Source organism: Scyliorhinus torazame, chromosome 19 (assembly GCF_047496885.1).
Source record: "Scyliorhinus torazame isolate Kashiwa2021f chromosome 19, sScyTor2.1, whole genome shotgun sequence".
Taxonomy (NCBI): Eukaryota; Metazoa; Chordata; class Chondrichthyes; order Carcharhiniformes; family Scyliorhinidae; genus Scyliorhinus; species Scyliorhinus torazame.
Window position 1 is genome coordinate 91,009,598 of NC_092725.1, and position 17,144 is coordinate 91,026,741.

The 17,144-nt window shown below is 44.7% G+C and overlaps 1 protein-coding gene across 5 annotated transcripts in view; it reads left to right on the forward strand.

Annotated features, from left to right (window-relative positions):
- The window catches only part of syt1a (synaptotagmin Ia), an 870,875-nt gene that overhangs the window by 767,071 nt on the left and 86,660 nt on the right, over positions 1-17,144 (forward strand). For all 5 annotated transcript variants that reach the window (XM_072484731.1, XM_072484730.1, XM_072484734.1 and 2 more), the window contains one exon: positions 5,206-5,390. In XM_072484731.1, the coding sequence (XP_072340832.1) occupies positions 5,206-5,390 (185 nt within the window). The remainder of the gene's footprint in view (positions 1-5,205; positions 5,391-17,144) is intronic.

Here is a 17,144-nt window from a genome sequence, read left to right on the forward strand (position 1 = left end):
ACTCTAGGTTCGCCCTCCTTATCAACCTTTTTCTCATTCTTTGATGTTCTTTATATTCGTCTGTAGGAAAAGTGGTAGACAACTTGCGCACAGCAAGTTCCCACAAAATACAATGTGCTAATGACTGGATGATATATGTTTAGTACTTGGCTGAGGCCGTATTTCTCCCAGGAATATTGCAATCTCTTCTCAAAGACCTCATCCACAATATTGGAACATAAGAATTACGAGCAGGAGTAGCTCATCTGGGCCCTAGAGCCTGTTGCACCTTTCAATAGATAATGGATGATCTTCTACTTCAACTCCCTTGATACCTTTGTGTCCAAAAAAAATGTCAGGCTTAATTAATCTCAACGATTGTACGCCCACCCTCTGAAGTAGAGAATTCCCAAGGTTCACAACCCTCTCAGTAAAGGAATTTCACCTCTCCATAGTTCTAAATGGACAACCCATATGCCAAGATGGCACTTCCTAATCATAGACCCCTCCAGCCAGAGGAAACAGCTTCTAGCACGAATACTACCAAACCCTCATGGAATTTTATGCTGCAATGAGATCACTGCCCATTCTTCCAAATTCAATCTCTCCTCATAGAGCAATCTACTCAACCCAGGAATCAAAATATTGAACCTGCGTTGCACTGTTTCTGTGGAAATATATCTGTAGCTGCAACTTGCTTAACACGACATAACAAAAACTCTAGTTGGGCAGAAAACCAGGTTAATAAGACCTCAGGAATCCAGTTACAACCTAAGCAAATGCCCCTCAGATATACCATTCTTCCAACTCAAGCACAGGTAAACCATTGCCTCTCCCAGCACCAGGTAAATCCATACACTGACAGGGCAGGCTAACACATGAAAATAGATTGAAGAATGACAGACTTAAGAAAAGCTGACGGTCCATTAAAGGAAATATATAGTGCTTTTCACAACATCACAAAGCGCTTTACAGTTAATGTAGTCACTGTTGTAAAGTAGGGCACACAGCAGTTAATGTGCACACAGTAAGATCCTCTGAGCAGTGATAATGACTGGGCAATGTTTTTGTGACGCTATTTGGTGAATGCATGTTGACCAGGACACTAGGGTTAGCTGCCTGTTTTTCAAAAGACAGATAAATTACTGTCATGGCTCCCAAAGAGGCAGGCAGGTCTTCTATTAAACATCTTATCCACATGGAGCTTTATTTACCATAATTATGAGATGCTCAGTGATTGTTTACAGAAGAAGACAGAAGGTTTTTGATTTGTCATCTCATTAAAGTCACCAATATGTTAATCCTCAAGTTTGAAATACCTTAGGGATATATTACAGAGATGTGCAAGAACTATTGAGTAGTTATAATGGGGAACTTTAATTAGACTGGGATAGAAGTAATGTAAAGGGCAGTGAGGGGAAAGAGTTACTAGAGTATGTTCAGGGACATTTTCAATAACAGTATGGGTCTGGTCCAATGAGAAAGAAGTTACTGATGGACCTGGTCCAAGGGACTGAGATGGTCCAAGTGGATCAAGTGTCAGTACAGGAACATTTAAGGAACAGTATCATAACATTTAGGCTGACTATGGGAAAGGACAAGGAACTAACCAGAGTAAAAAATAATTAACTGGGGAAAAGCCAACTTCAGTAGAGGGAGAACAAACCTGACCCTGATAAATTTGAGTCATAGGTTGGCAGACAAAGCAGTAAGTGAACAATGTGCTGCCTTTAAAGAAGAGATAGTTTGGGTACATTTAAGGTATATTCCCACGAAGGAGAAAGGTAAGGCAAGGGGAGTAGTGACAATGTCACTGGACTTGCAAGCCAGGCTAATTCTCTGGGGACATGGGTCCAAATCATAGAATTTGAATTCAATTAATAAATCTGGAATATAAAGCTAGTCTCAGTAATGGTCACCATGACAAAAAGTATTGATTGTTGTAAAACCCATCTGGTTCACTAATGCCCTTTAGGACTCCAGACCCACATTGACTCTTAATTGCTCTCTGAATTGGTCAAAAATAGTTCAAGGGCAATTAGGAATGGGCAATGTGGTAGCGCTGCTCCTTTAAGGGGCGAGCCCTCGCAGTTAATGTGACCGGCAGGGGACATATCACGCAGGAGTGCACGAACCCCGACCAATGGGGGGAAAACGCGGAGCCCTGGTAGGGGGTCCCAGGCAGACCCTGGAGCCAGAGAGTGAAGAACTTGTAGTGATCTGTACATCTGCACATATACCAGGGACTACAGCACAGATGTAACAGCCACAGCATCACTAGAGGGCAGCATCAGAGACGGGTATGAAGGGTCCGACCCAAGGAGTATCCGCCTCTTTTAGAAGCACAGGGCTAGTGAGCAGCAGCACACAGAGACAGCTCAGCATAGGCAGTTTACCTTAGTTTCACTGGTGATACCTCTTGATTGTATTACATCTAGTTGAGCTCTGGAAACAGAACGAACCCTCTGAATAAAGTATTTGTGTAAACTGGAAGTCTACAATCTTTATTCCGACTTAGAGAATGACATAGAACTATTTTGTGGCTCTGTGCCTGTGTATAGTTTACCTTGACTTGTTATCGATAAACCCTTGTTCCATTCTCTGGGACCTCTCACTAATATTGCCTTAAGCCACCACACAAAAAAATGCTGGCCTTTGCAAGTGCTGCCCATGTCCCATGAAAGAACTAAAAAAAACACATCTCCCTGGATGACAAATGTGGAGATGCCGGCGTTGGACTGGGGTGAGCACAGTAAGAAGTCTTACAACACGAGGTTAAAGTCCAACAGGTTTGTTTCGATGTCACTAGCTTTCGGAGCGCTGTTCCTTCCTCAGGTGAAGGAAGGAGCAGCGCTCCGAAAGCTAGTGACATTGAAACAAACCTGTTGGACTTTAACCTGGTGTTGTAAGACTTCTTACTGGATGACAAATGACATAGGATTTCAGATAAAGAGGGAAATAGTGTGCTTATGATATGAGAAATGTCAGGCAGATAATATAACCAAGAACCTTTTTGTTATTCACTGGAAGTCGGTGGATTCAAGCAAGTTGAATTCCTATTTTAGATTTTGTGAACTTTAACCTGTGAAGAGACATGAGAGGTGTAGAATAAGTGGGAGGCTCCAGCTGCCGTTGAAATACCACTACTCTTATCGTTTTTTTCACTTACCCGGTGAGGCAGGGAGGCGAGCCCTGAGGGGCTCTCGCTTCTGGTCGGAAGCGCCCGGGAAAAAAAAAAAGGGCAGCACGGTAGCATTGTGGATAGCACAATTGCTTCACAGCTCCAGGTTCGATTCCGGCTTGGGTCACAGTCTGTGCGGAGTCTGCACATCCTCCCCGTGTGTGCGTGGGTTTCCTCCGGGCACTCCGGTTTCCTCCCACAGTCCAAAGATGTGCAGGTTAGGTGGATTGGTCATGATAAATTGTCCTTAGTGTCCAAAATTGCCCTTAGTGTCCAAAATTGCCCTTAGTGTTGGGTGGGGTTACTGGGTTATGGGGATAGGGTGGAGGTGCTGACCTTGGGTAGGGTGCTCTTTCCAAGAGCCGGTGCAGACTTGATGGGCCGAATGGCCTCCTTCTGCACTGTAAATTCTATGAAAACCTCTGGCCCAACCCAGCCCATCTGTTTTGAGGAGTTAAGATTCTTCCCATTGTCTGATGGATGTGTACTAACCATGATTTTGAGGGAAGTTAAGCTGCCAAAACTAAAGAATGCAGTAATATACTCATTGACAGTAACTCAATGGTCTCAGTACAATCAATAAATTTAAATCAAATGCAAATCAACCCAACAGTTAAGCTCCTCATTTCCCTGTCAAGTTATCCCAGCTCTCAAAAAAGATTGATCCAATAAATATGTACATCTACTTTAGCAAACAAGACAAAAGCAACTTAAACTGTCGACACCGTCTCCTCAAATTTGACTTAGATATAGTGACTACACTGCCGGGTGCTGTATGCTATCCAATCCAACATTATTCAATGCTTCAAGTAAGATTAACATATTAATTCGTAACTGCTGCAAATAATTGTGATAAATTGACATCATCATTAGTAACACAAGCACAGTGTAATGCACAGGTACAAATGGTATTTTAATTAACACGTACTTGCACTCCAAAGATGTTCATCTTGAAAGAAAAATTAAAGAACTCGCAATTCTTGAGCACTTTTCACCTCCTCAGCATATCCCAAAGGACTTACAACTGATGAAGTACTTTAGGAGTGTGGTTATTGTTGCAAGAAAAACACCAATCAATTAGCAAGGTCTCACAAAAGGCAGTGCAATAATGGTCAATCTGTTCTTACTGATGTTGGGTGAAATGTGGCTGACCCTCCCCACCCCAGTGCCAGTACTGAGGGCATGCAGCACTGTTAGAGGTGCCACCTTCAAACAAGGTGTTAAGCTAAGAGCCCGCCTTCCTCTCAGAGGGTCACAGTATATCCTATTCGAAAGAAGACTAGGATAGTTTTCCATGAAGCCTTGGCCAATATTTATCCCTGAATCAATGACCAAAATTAAACCGATTATTTGGCCATTATCATATTGCTGTTCGTGGGAGCTTGTTGTATGAAGTTGGCAGCCACCTTTCCTGCATTCCAACAATGACTGTACTTCAAAAGTCCTTCACTGGTTATAAAGCACAGTGAAGGAATGTTCTGAAGCCATGAAAGGTGCTAGATAAATGAAAGTTATTTTATTTTCTATGTCATGTGAGCAATACCCTCACTTAAAAATTGCCATCGTCATTGCGAGGGGTTTTGATAGGAAGAGCCTGTTTCCAGTAGCAGAGGGTCAGTAACCAGGGGAAACAGATTTAATATAATTGACAATTACATGGTGATGTTGTGGTCTAAAACATACTTCCAACAGGGATCTGGGAACGGATTCAACAGGACCATGCATAAAGAAATTGGATAAAGTTGCAGGGGAATGAGCAAATGGAGGGGTGGGATTGATTGGAAAGTTCTTTCTAGGAGCCAGTGTGGGTATGATGATTCTCCTTCTGTGCTACATAATAGATTTTTGTGGGGTCAGGGTGTCAAGGGCGATGGATCAAAGGTAGATGGATTTGACGTTTGGCATACATATCAGCCCTGATCTAACTGAATGGGCGAAGCGGCTCGAGGGGCTGAATGGACTCTCCCGATTCCTACAGAAAGGTCTTCCATGAATGCAAGTTCTTTCTTTCTGATGTGGATTGTGTTTGTCGGTTTTCATTACAGTGCCTCCTTGGGCCTTGATAGCCATTGCGATTGTTGCCGTCCTTTTGATTCTCACCTGCTGCTTCTGCGTCTGCAAAAAATGCCTGTTGAAGAAAAAGAACAAGAAGAAGGGGAAAGAAAAGGGAGGGAAGAATGCTATGAACATGAAAGATGTGAAGGAGCTGGGAAAGTCAGCTACAGACCAGGTAATGTAGGAAGGGAATCTTGTGAGGAGTTATCCTGAGAAGAATTCTCTTTGCCATTGATAGATAATTGTTTACATGATAGGTAAAAGAATGTCTCTGTTTTATTATTCACTGACTCGTAGTTAATTAGTAATTAAATGGTTAGTTTCACTTGATTACAATGTCAGAGATAGAGTATAAAGATAAAAAATGTTTCCAAGGAATCCTCTGAATTAGTAGTCCAATTATAGCATTGTACATTTATAGGTATAATGATTTTGCCACATATCTTTGGTTAGACAAATCCAATGAAGATGAATATGGTAAATACATTGAACGTCGTTACCATCCCAACTATTGTATCCATCCCAACTACTACCAGTTATGGTCACAGTTCAACAATAGCAAGGCATGAATAGATGTATATCCAAGTTATTCTGGGCCCACTGGAAGCTATGAATACAAACCAGCCTCCCAATACAAAAAAAGAGCTCCCAGCTCCGAGATTATGGCCATCATTTACTTTTATCTAACAGTGGGTAATATTAGAAGTCATCACTTCCCTGCGAGACCCGAATGTACTCATTCAATGTCATAGACCTCAAAAATGACTGACAGAACAAAGAACAAAACAACACAGGAACAGGCCCTTTAGCCCTCCAAACCTGCAGCGGTCATGATACCACCTTGGCCAAAACCCTCAGCACCTCTTGGTGTGGTATCCCTCCATACCCATCCTATCCAAGTATTTGAAGTGCCTTTTGAAAGCCTTTAATATATCTGCTTCCACAACCTCCCCTGGCAACGCGTTCGAGGCACTCACCACCCTCCGTAAAAAACCTGCCTCGCACATCTCCTCTAAACTTTGCCCCATGAACCTTAAACCTATGTTCCCTGGTGACTGACACCTCCACCCTTGGAAAGAGTGCCTGCCCATCCATTCTATCCTGCCCCTCATAATCTTGTATACCTATATCAGGTCACCCCTGAACCTTTGTCGTTCTAATGAAAACAGTCCGAGTCTATTTATCCACTCCGCATAGCTAACACCCTCCAGAACAGGCAACATCCTGGTAAATCTTTTCTGCACTCTTTCCAAAGCCTCCACATCCTTCTGGTAGTGTGGCGACCAGAATTGTGTGCAATATTCCAAGTGCGGCCTTACCAAGGTTCTACACAACTGTAGCATGACTTGCCAGTTTTTATACTCGTTCCCCGTCCAATGAAGGCAAGCATTCCCTGTGCTTTCTTGTCTATCTTGTCCACTTGTGTTGCCACTTTCAAAGATCTGTGGACCTGCACGCCCAGGTTCAGGAACATGCCACAGCGACACATTAACTCTTTGGAAATTCTTTGCCTCCCTGTCAGCTCTCACCCCAAAGCCAGTAATGGGAGATTCCAGGATCGCTCATTCCATTCAGCAAAGCTAATGAATTTCAATTTTATCAAGCGTTTAAGATGTTTTACCTTTCCTATGAAGCTGTAAAGATTAATCTTCAGCATAGCCCCGTTATTGATCTATCTACTTTGGGCTGACATTATGTAATCAATCAATTAGGTACAATTGTGGGTTGAGCTGAATGGTAGCTAATATGAACCATTGAAGCATCCTATCAATCTGAAATCATTTTTACATTAAATAGTAATATTCAAGTAACATTAATTTTCATTATAGTTATACCGTATGTGGTGAGAGGAGCGAGTTTTGGAAGATCAAATTACTTTGGACCTCATGGCTCCCAAATCTCTCCCATTTTGGGAGGTTTCCATACTTCATGTCTGGCCCTACTGTGCACTCATTGATCGAGATTGATCAATGTGATTGGTCAATAACTTGATTCACATTGTTTAATGTGACTACCTGGACAGTAGAAGGTGAACTGGTTGAACCTTGGTCTTTTTCTAATTCACCATTTCAATGTTCCCGTATTTGTTAATCTGAATGCTCAATGGGAACTTGTGGGGTGGGGGGGGGGGGGGGGGTCATTGACTATCGAACGAAACCAGGATGGTGTTTCTCCTATATATGCTAAAATTGTGAATCTGCCTCCATTTCACCTGATGAGGGTGCAGCGCTCCGAAAGCTTCTGAGTTCAAATAAACCTGTTGAACTTTAACCTGGTGTTGTGAGACTTCGTACTGTGCCCACCCCTTAAGGGAAAAATGGCCAAATGAGGAAGAGAAAAAACTGTTCCGTCGAATAAAATGGTGTCCCGACCGCAAGAGGGGGGGAAGCAGGATAACACCGAAAGTGCAGGATTCAGCTCAACCCCAGGCCTCATGCACAGAAAAGTCCTCTCGGGATGTCTCTAATAAGTGCCTTCGAGAAGGAGCATCCAAAGCTCCAGGGGGCAACAGGATACCAACCGCAGCACTGGACCTGGCCCAGCCGGCACCCCCGACACACAAAAATCAACTCCCCCAGGACATCCAGCACACCCCAAAACCTATGCCCCAACCGGTCCCGGGCCCCCTCAATCACACCCAGCGCAGTGCACTACCCCCAGTGAACAGGGCACTACTCTCCCAGGTGAGGAGAAGAAGAAAAAGCTCCTCAAGGGAAAAATTCCCGATTTGGTCGAGGAACAATCAACAAATCAATCAAGGACTAACCAAGCCTATCTCGGCATATGGCACAACTCATTCCCTAAAATGTTGAATTCAAGGAAAAGTCAGACTGGACCCACTCCTCCCCAGGATACATAATCTGCCGAGGCCATCGATGGAGGTAGGCATGGATTCTTAAATTCAAAATAACAAAAAGCTAAATAAAACCCAATACAATTGGCTGTAACTGGTGGATTGTCCTCAATCTTAGTGAGGACTTAACTAACCCTAACACCAAACTACACACAACCAACCACCCATCACCCTGCCATCGCTCCACTCATCTTCACTATCAAGGAGATAAGGGGTGTCCAAAACACACTCCCTTCCCATAACCGCAAGGATAACTGCACATAAAAAGAGAAGAATAAAACTGTGCACCAGACCACATATCACATAATGTACTTAATATTGTTTTTGCTAGAACAGGATAACAGGTGACCTTCACCCTTGTGGTCACACCTTGCATGCCCTTACAGGAGAAAAGTCCACAAATAAATAGTAGCATAATCATAAGGGAGTAAAGTCCAGGATTATTGAAGTACCACAGGATATTAAGACCATCTATTTTGCTTGAAAAGTCCAAAACCATGACAGGATCATCAAACATTGCTCAGGACTTCTTGAGGATTCTAACGAAAGAAGCACATTCATTTAACAGGATGATATAAGACCAGTGGTCAGGGAACCCAACTGACCATAGGCCTCGAATACCAGATACATGGTGCTCCATCAAACCCGATATGCTCAACCTCAAATCAGGCACTAATTCATGGCATCCAACCTTCAAACCCGGTGGGAACTCGCCTCTCACTTTCTGATAGAAACCGGACACACAGGCTGGCTCCTGCCTCCCGAATCCATTGGGATATGTGACATATCATGCAACAGGATCTCAACGAACCAAAGGCAGGCCCTTAGCTGTGAAAGTGCTCTATCAAATGCAAGGATTCTCTCCTGTGCTTCCAACATTCTCTCAAGGATACTTAGCAGTTCCTCAAGCTGAACACCAAAGGCGTGCAACGTGGAGCTGAGATCATCGCCCAGAACAACATCTCAGGTCATCATCCTGATCTGTTTTTGATGTATGGCTGATACACCTTCATGTGGGCAGCAGCGTAAGTCAGGCTGAAACAATGTTATGGGTTCAAGCCCTATTTCAGAGACTTGAGAACATAATCTCAACAGGTCCAGTGCACTGTCAGAGATGCCGTCATTAAACAGAAGTCACGGCTTCCTGCTGCATGGGTTTAAGAATTTCCATGTGTGCTTGCATATGTATCTGTGTGTGTGTTTTTAAAAATAATTTTATTAAGGCATTTATATAAACAATAAATACAAACAAAAACAAGAGCAAGTACAAACATCATAAGAAAGGAATATCATAATCAATGAATAACTAGCTAACCAACACCCCAACCCCACTGCCATTTCCCTCCTCCTGTGCTGCCTTCCCCATTTTAACCCTTTTATCTCCCCCACCCCACTCCCACCCTCACCCTGCTGCGCCTCAATTCTCTTTGAAGGTGTTAAGACAAATTTGATTTACTCCAACCTTATGAACTCCACCAGGTCGCTCACCACCCCCCCCCCCCCCCCCCCCCCCCCCCCCCGGGTAGCAGTGGCTCCGGATCCATCCGCACCACCAAAATCCCTCTCCGGGCTACCAGGGAGGCAAAGGCCAGATCATCAGCCTCTCTCGCTCCCTGGACTCCCGGGTCCTCCGACAGTCCAAATATCGCCACTTCTGGACTCGGGCCCACCTTCACCCTCAGCACGAACTCCTGCCAGAAACCCCTTCATTTCGGACATGCCCAAAACACGTGAAAATGGTTTGCGGGTCCCTGTGACTCTTTCACTTTGGGCAGCTCATATTCCTCCTTCAGGTCCTCTAAACACGCAAAGCTGCCCCCACAAACAGGTTCCCAAACCACTCAATCCCTGCCTGTCACCATTGCCGAAACCTCGCGTCCAGAATACTCATCATTCCCCCAATGCCTCCCAGTAGGTCCAAAATATACAGCAGCATGTTGTCCTCATATAACGAAACTCAGTGCTCAACCTCCCCCCCTCCCCCAGCCCCCGCACGATTTCTCCCCAACTCCTCAATGCTCAGCGCCATTGCCAATGGCTCTATTGCCAAGCCAAAAAGCAATGGGGAGAGTGAGCACCCCTGCCTTGTCCCACAGTGAAGCCCAAAGCTCACCAGTTTCGTCCACACACTCGCTACCGGGACCCCATACAATAATCAAACCCAGTCCACCAGCCCCTGCCCGAACCCAAAACATCCGCACACTTCCCACAAATACTCCCATTCCACCCGATCAAAAGCCTTCTCTGCATCCATTGCCCCCTTGCCCTCCATAACTTCCACGAGCCCAATGGGGGCCCCCCCCCAGTACCTCCACCTGTTCCTTCTCCACCTTGGGGAATTCCAACCTGTCCAGGAACCACCGCATTCCCTCCCCCCTGGCCGGTTCATAAAGCCTCCAGTAAAACTCTTCAAATACTCCATTCACCCCCACCGGGTCCAGTGCCACTCTTCCCCTCCTGTCCTTCAACCTTCCAATCTTCCTCACCGCCTCCTGCTTCCTGAGTTGGTGGGCCAGTATCCTACTCGCCTTCTCCCCGTACTCGTACACTCCCCCTCTGGCCCTCCGCAACTGCCTTCCCTGTGAACACAAGCCCAAACTCCATCTGCACTTCTGCCTCTCCTTCAACATCCCTGCCTCCAGGGCCTCTGAATATCTCTTGTCCACCCGCAGGATCCCATCCACCAACTTTGTCATCTCTGCTCGCTCCTCCTTCTCCCTATGCATCCGGATCGATATGAACTCCCGCCCTAACCACTGCTTTGAGCACCTCCCACAGCGTGGTGGTCGAGACCTCACCCACTGCGGATGCTGGGTTCCATTCCCTGGTCCACTTGGCAAGTCCACTCAGTGCAGCGTGTGATCTGAAACTACGACCTCCAAATACCCTGAGTTGACGACCCCCGCCAGCAACGTCTTCCCCACCGCGAAAAAATCACTCCGAGAGTACAACCTGTGCACATGAGAGAAGTATGAGAACTCTTTCACCCTCGGCCTCCCAAACCTCCTTGGGTCCAGTCCCCATGTACTCCATGAATCCCTTCAGCTCCTTCGCCACCGCCGACACTCTCCCCGACCTCGGGCTCGACCAGTCCAAACCTGGTTCAAAGACCGTGTTAAAGCACCCCCCCCCCCCCCCCCCCCCCCCCCATAATCTACCAGTGCATGTCCAGGTCCATGATTTTCCCCGCCTCATAAACTCCACATCGTCCCAGTTTGGGGCATAAACATTAACCAAAACCAATGGCATTCTCTCCAGCTTGCAACTCACCATCACAAATCTCCATCCCGAATCTGCTACAATTTTCCCCACCTCAAATGCCACCTGTTTGTTTACCAACACCGCCATCCCCCTCATCGTCATGTCCAAACCCGAATGAAAGACATGCCCTATCCACCCTTTCCTTACTCGATCTTCAGGTGTGTTTCTTGCCATGTCCACCTTCAAGCTCCTCAAGTGCGCGAACGTACACGATCATTTGACTGGTCCATTCAGCCCTCTCACATTCCATGTGACCAACCAACCTGGACAGGGGGCACCCCCACCCCCCTGTCGATCAACCATATCCTTTCTTTGGCCAGCCCCCGGCCCGTGTCACGTGACCCTCCAGGTCCACCCTCGGAAGCCCACCGTCACCACTCCTTTTCTTGCTGCGCCACAGCAGCCACACCTTTGTCAGCAGCCCCCCTCCCTACCCCCCTTTCCCCCCTTCCCTGAACAAAAGAACAACCAAATCCCCCTCTACTGCACTAAACACTTGGCCACTGTGCTCCCATTAACTAGCCTGCCCAGCTAGCTTGGCATCCCCTGCCCAAGGTTCCTGAGCCTCCTACCCTCAGGTACAACATCCCAAACTTTACCCCCTTTTTACAGAGTGCAGCCTTCACCCGAGTGAACCCGGCTCTCTTTGCCAGGTCCGCGCCCAAGTCCTGGTACACCCAAACTTGTTCACTTCCCAGATGCACTTCCTCATCCCCCTCGCTCATCTCAATATCTTCTTATCCAGGCTGAGGGGGCAGGGGGCCTTTGACTGGCCCCTGGGGGTTCATAGTACACTTTGGTGGAGATCACCACCCTCAGCGGCTTGTTCACCTGCGGCTTACTCATCAGTGCCCTGTGCGCCCAGTGAACCTCCAGGGGCCAGTCAAAGGCCCCCTGCCCCCTCAGCCTTTCCAGCATCTTTGCTACATAGGAGCCAGCATCCGCTCTCTCAATGCCTTCAGGCATCCACACGATTCCTCGATTTTGTCTCTGGGAACGATTCTCCAGGTCCTCCACCTTCTCCTTTAACCGCTTCTGGGTCTCCCGCATTATTATATTTCGGCCGCCAAGGCATCTTCGCTGCCTCCTCCATTTTCCGAATAGCTTGGCCCTGGACTCCAGCCTCTGTTCCACACGGTCAATTCCTACTTTTAATGTTCCACCGCCTTGGCGAGATCTTCCTGGGCTTCCCTCCTCAGCTGGCTGAACTACTTGTTTAAAAAGTCCACCAGCTGTTCTGTTGACCATTGGGCAGACAGGGCTGCCCTTTGCTCTCCACCATCTTGACCTGTGGCACACCAAGGTTCTCTTGCTCCAACTGGTCACTTCTTCTCAACCCACTCCTGGTCCATGGATCCATCCACCAGCACCACCAGTGGAGTTTAACTTTCTTCAGTCACCCTAACTTTCTTCACCAAAGCATCCACCCAACAAGCAGGGAAAAGGATGTGGGCATTGTTGGCTCAGCCAGCATTTATTGTCCATCCTTAACTTCCCTTGAACTTGAACTGAATGGCTTGCTAGGCCAATTCAGAGAGTATTTGAGAGCCAATTATATTGCTGTGGATCGGGATCATATTTAAGCCAGACTAGGCAAGGGCGGACGATTTCCTTCCCTAAAGTGCATTCGTGAACCAGATGGGTTTTTATGACAATTGTTTCATGGTTATCATTAGACTTTTAATTCCAGATTTCTATTGATTTCAAATTTCACCATCTGACGTCCTGCGATGCGAAACCTAGAACACTACCCTGGGTCTCTGAATTACTAGTCCAGTAACAATACCACAACCCTATCACTTCCTCCTGTAATAGAGAGAGTGGGTGTGGGTGTGTTTGAGTGAGAGTCTGTGCAAGTGTCTGTGTGTGTATGTAAGTGTGTGTGTGCCCAGTGCGCACTTAGAAGTGTGGACTCTGACAAATATATACATTTGTGCCGGGATACATAGATGTGTACATGAGTTTGTGTCAGTGAAAGTGTACTATGAAGCAGTGTCCCCTTCACACTATGCACATGTGTTCAACCAAGCATATCCAAACACATGGCATCAACTGCACCAATTAAAATCTCCCTTCAGCAAGTGCGTTTTCCCATTGTCTGCAGCCAAGATCTTCAGCATTGCTGAATCTTTGAACTTTGACTTGGATTTTACATCCGCCTCACTGAGCCATCTAATAACGTGAAATCTCTTTTTGAGCTTTTGGCCGCAAGATATGAATCGCTATTCTACTAAATAGGCCTGAAATGATCTTAGTACTTGATTGCCTGAGGTCTTCAGAAGGGCTGCAGCTTAACTGAATTGAGCCCAATGACGTCATCTTCCCCACAACAATAATATAAGATTCTACCAGATAACCCTGAAGCAATATTATTAAACAGGAAGAAATAAATACTTCACAGGCAGGACATACTACTATAAGAAAGGGAGAGGCAGGCTGACTGCAAAGCTTGCTATCTATTAGATTTAATATGATGGGGTGATAGGATTGTTGAAATGCTATTTTGTTTGCACAATGGAGTCCGCTGTGAATGAACTATTGAAACAAAGAATTAGTTACATCCGCCAGTCCGACAACCCTCCAAGTTCTCTGAGATCCTCCAATTCTGGACTCTTGCACATTTCCAATTTTGATCACTCCACCATTAGCAGCTATGATGACTTCCACTGCCTGGGCCTTAAGCTTCGGAAATCTATGCCTGAACCTTTCAGTTTCTGGACCCCTCACTCCACCTTCAGGAAGTCTACTTCTTTGATCAAGGTTTTGGTTGCCTGTTCTAATAACTCCTCGTGTTAATTACGCTCCTGTGAAGCACCTTGGAAAGCTTCACTACATTATTATGTAAATGCATGTTATTACTGCTATAGGAAATGCGTGATATTCCATTTTAGTGAAGGGTGATTGATGTTGCACTGCCTGATCTGTGACCCCCACCGAAATCCAATTCCACCCTTTCCCCCTCCACCCACTTCGACTTCACGATCTCTGATTTCAAAAAGTAATTCCAATCAGTGAAGCGAAATTCTCAAGATGCCTTTGAGAAATGTTCACTTTGCTTGTTGGAAATGTTGCCTGTTTGGATTGGATTGAGGCACTCAGGGAAGCTTGGAATTGCACACGACGCAATTAATTTAATCATCGGAACATTTTTCAGTCACTTCTCTTCAAGAGTGTGTGTCTGTTTGCGAAAATATTTGTCGCTGGAGGTGGTTAAATATTTCCAATGCTTTCCCCCACTACTAACTAATATGTGAGTGAAAACCTATTTTCAAAGTTATTTGGCAAAGCTTTGAAGCAGATAATGCTAACAGAATTGTTAAAGGATTTCTGGGTAATATTGACATACAGAATCTAGTATAATTTCTTATTGAACTATTGTTGACATAAGACCTGGAGAACTGATCTGATGCTCTTAAAATTGCTCAACACAAATTATTAAAATAATTACATTTTGATTAATTTATAGTGAGTTAAATTGTGTGCAAAGTACGCACCTTATGGACAAAGATCTCCAAAAGATTCGAAAATACTTTAGAAAGATTTATGTTAAAGATCGGGCATTCTTTGATGGTTGTGCTTTTTTTAACTAGATCATTTCTCCACCTTTGTCCGGTTTCTTTACTTACTGTTTGTGTGTGGGTGTTATAAATGTTATTTCTTCCTTCTATATCCTTCCATATCTGTGTTCTATCTCATGACTGTTCTGGATTGTCCACTGCGGTAGGTTTCTTTCAATGCTTGGATACGCATATTTTTCACACTTTAACCAGCTTGCATCCCCCATTCTAGTTTGTTCCTGGTAGATAGTTTAGTTCCCCTCAAATTTTGAGCTAAGCCAACTTTGATTTGATGGATAGTGGTCTTTCTATTCAAAATTCTCAGCTGACATTGGACGCAGAATCTTATCCAAAACTGATTTGAAAAACTTCCCTTGACTTTTCAGTTTCTTCAATTATATTTAAGCACTTTGGGGTTTTTTAACCTCCATGTCTTTTTATTTTCTTTACGACTCTGTGAAGCACCTTGGGGTCATTTTCTACATTAAATTGCTCTATACATGGTAATCAGTTTACCATGGGACATAGCAGCATGGTCAGAAAGATGGTTAAATACCTAGAATACAACATTTAGAGTAAGAGAGCAACAATAGTTGTTGAGTTGAGAAGATTGAGGGGAGATTTAATCCAAGGTTTTAAAATGATAAAGGAATTTGATTGGCTGAGGACCCGGGTTCGATCCCAGCCCTGGGTCACTGTCCGTGTGGAGTTTGCACATTCTCCCCGTGCCTGCGTGGGTCTCACCCTCACAACCTAAAAAAGATGTACAGGATCAGTGAATTGGGCATGCTAAACTGCCCCTTAATTGGAAAAAAAAGAAAAAGGTACTCTAAATTTATTTTTAAAAAGGAATTTGATTGGGTAGATACAAACGGACATATTTTCTCTGTTGGGGAATCTTCAAAAGAGTTCCAGGTCATTTTGCAGAGGGGGGAAAACACATTGTTCACACTTTTTTGATAGGATAGAGAAGAGAAACTATTGCCTCTGGTAATGGATTCCAGAACAAAGGGGGTTAACCTCAATAAGCTGTTCAATGGTGATGTCAGGAAACACTTCTTCACAAGAAGGGCAATGGAAATCTAGAGGTTGTGAATTCTCGGATTCATTGACACTTTCAAGATTGTGGTCAATAGATTTCCCTTGGGTAAAAGCAACTGGGGATATGGAGCCAGTGCAGCTGAATGGTATTAAGTTGTAAATCATCCATGATCTTATTGAATGATGAGACATGTTCAATGGGTTGAATGGCCTCTCCTGTTCCTATGTGCCTACCTCGATGATAGCCATGAAGGAAGGCAAAATTGGTCCAGGATCTTAATTTTCACGCGCTTCTCCAAAGATAGGAAGGGATCTGGTTCTCTTCACTACACTTTGAGGAACAATTCTATCAGAAAAGCTAACGGTCAGGCTGAAAACTGGGATTGCTGGAGCAGGTGGATGAAAACTCCTCCACCAATAAACACGGACTATAATGTCACGCCCTGTATGAGTGGGAGTATCATGATGTATGACAGCACATATCTCCCAGACATACTCTTTACACCCTTACATATTGTCTTTAGAGTAACTTAAATCTCAAATGACTGATTTTGAGCTAAAGTTTAAGGTTAGGAGAAAGGGGGTGAGGAAATCTAGAACTCTCTACCCCAAGGAGCTGATGAGGCTGTGAGTCAATTGAAAATTTCAAAACTGTGAGCATTAGATTTTTGTTAGGAAAGGGTATTACGGGTTACAGAACCAAGGCAAATATACGAAGTTAAGACATAAATCAGCGATGATTAAGTTGGATGGCAAAGCAGCTCACTTGGCTGAATAACCTCCACCTGTTCTATGTTTCAAGCAAGGGGTAGCCCAAATCATATCACATCAAAGCCAGGACGCATAATTAATTGGTTATAATATTGCCATATACTGAGGTCCTCATTTTTAATGTAAAATTGCATTTAAGAGGAATGTAATGTTACTCTTGATGAGTAGAAGACAGCGATTATCCTAAAATCTCAAGTTGGTTTGAAGCTAAGAATTGGGAACTGGAGCCATATTTAGGAATAACTTGTGCTTTATTCAGAAAAGTATTGATGGCATTTGGCAGCCTTAATCTTTAATGGAAAGCCCAAACTGAAGCCTTTCTCAGAACCAAATAAATTTGGATAGAGGGAAAAGCAGCATTAAAGTTGCACAGATCTAATGTTGTTTATAGCTATTGCATGTAATATTGGCTGAATTCTGCTAAACTAGTATCATCTTGCCTGTT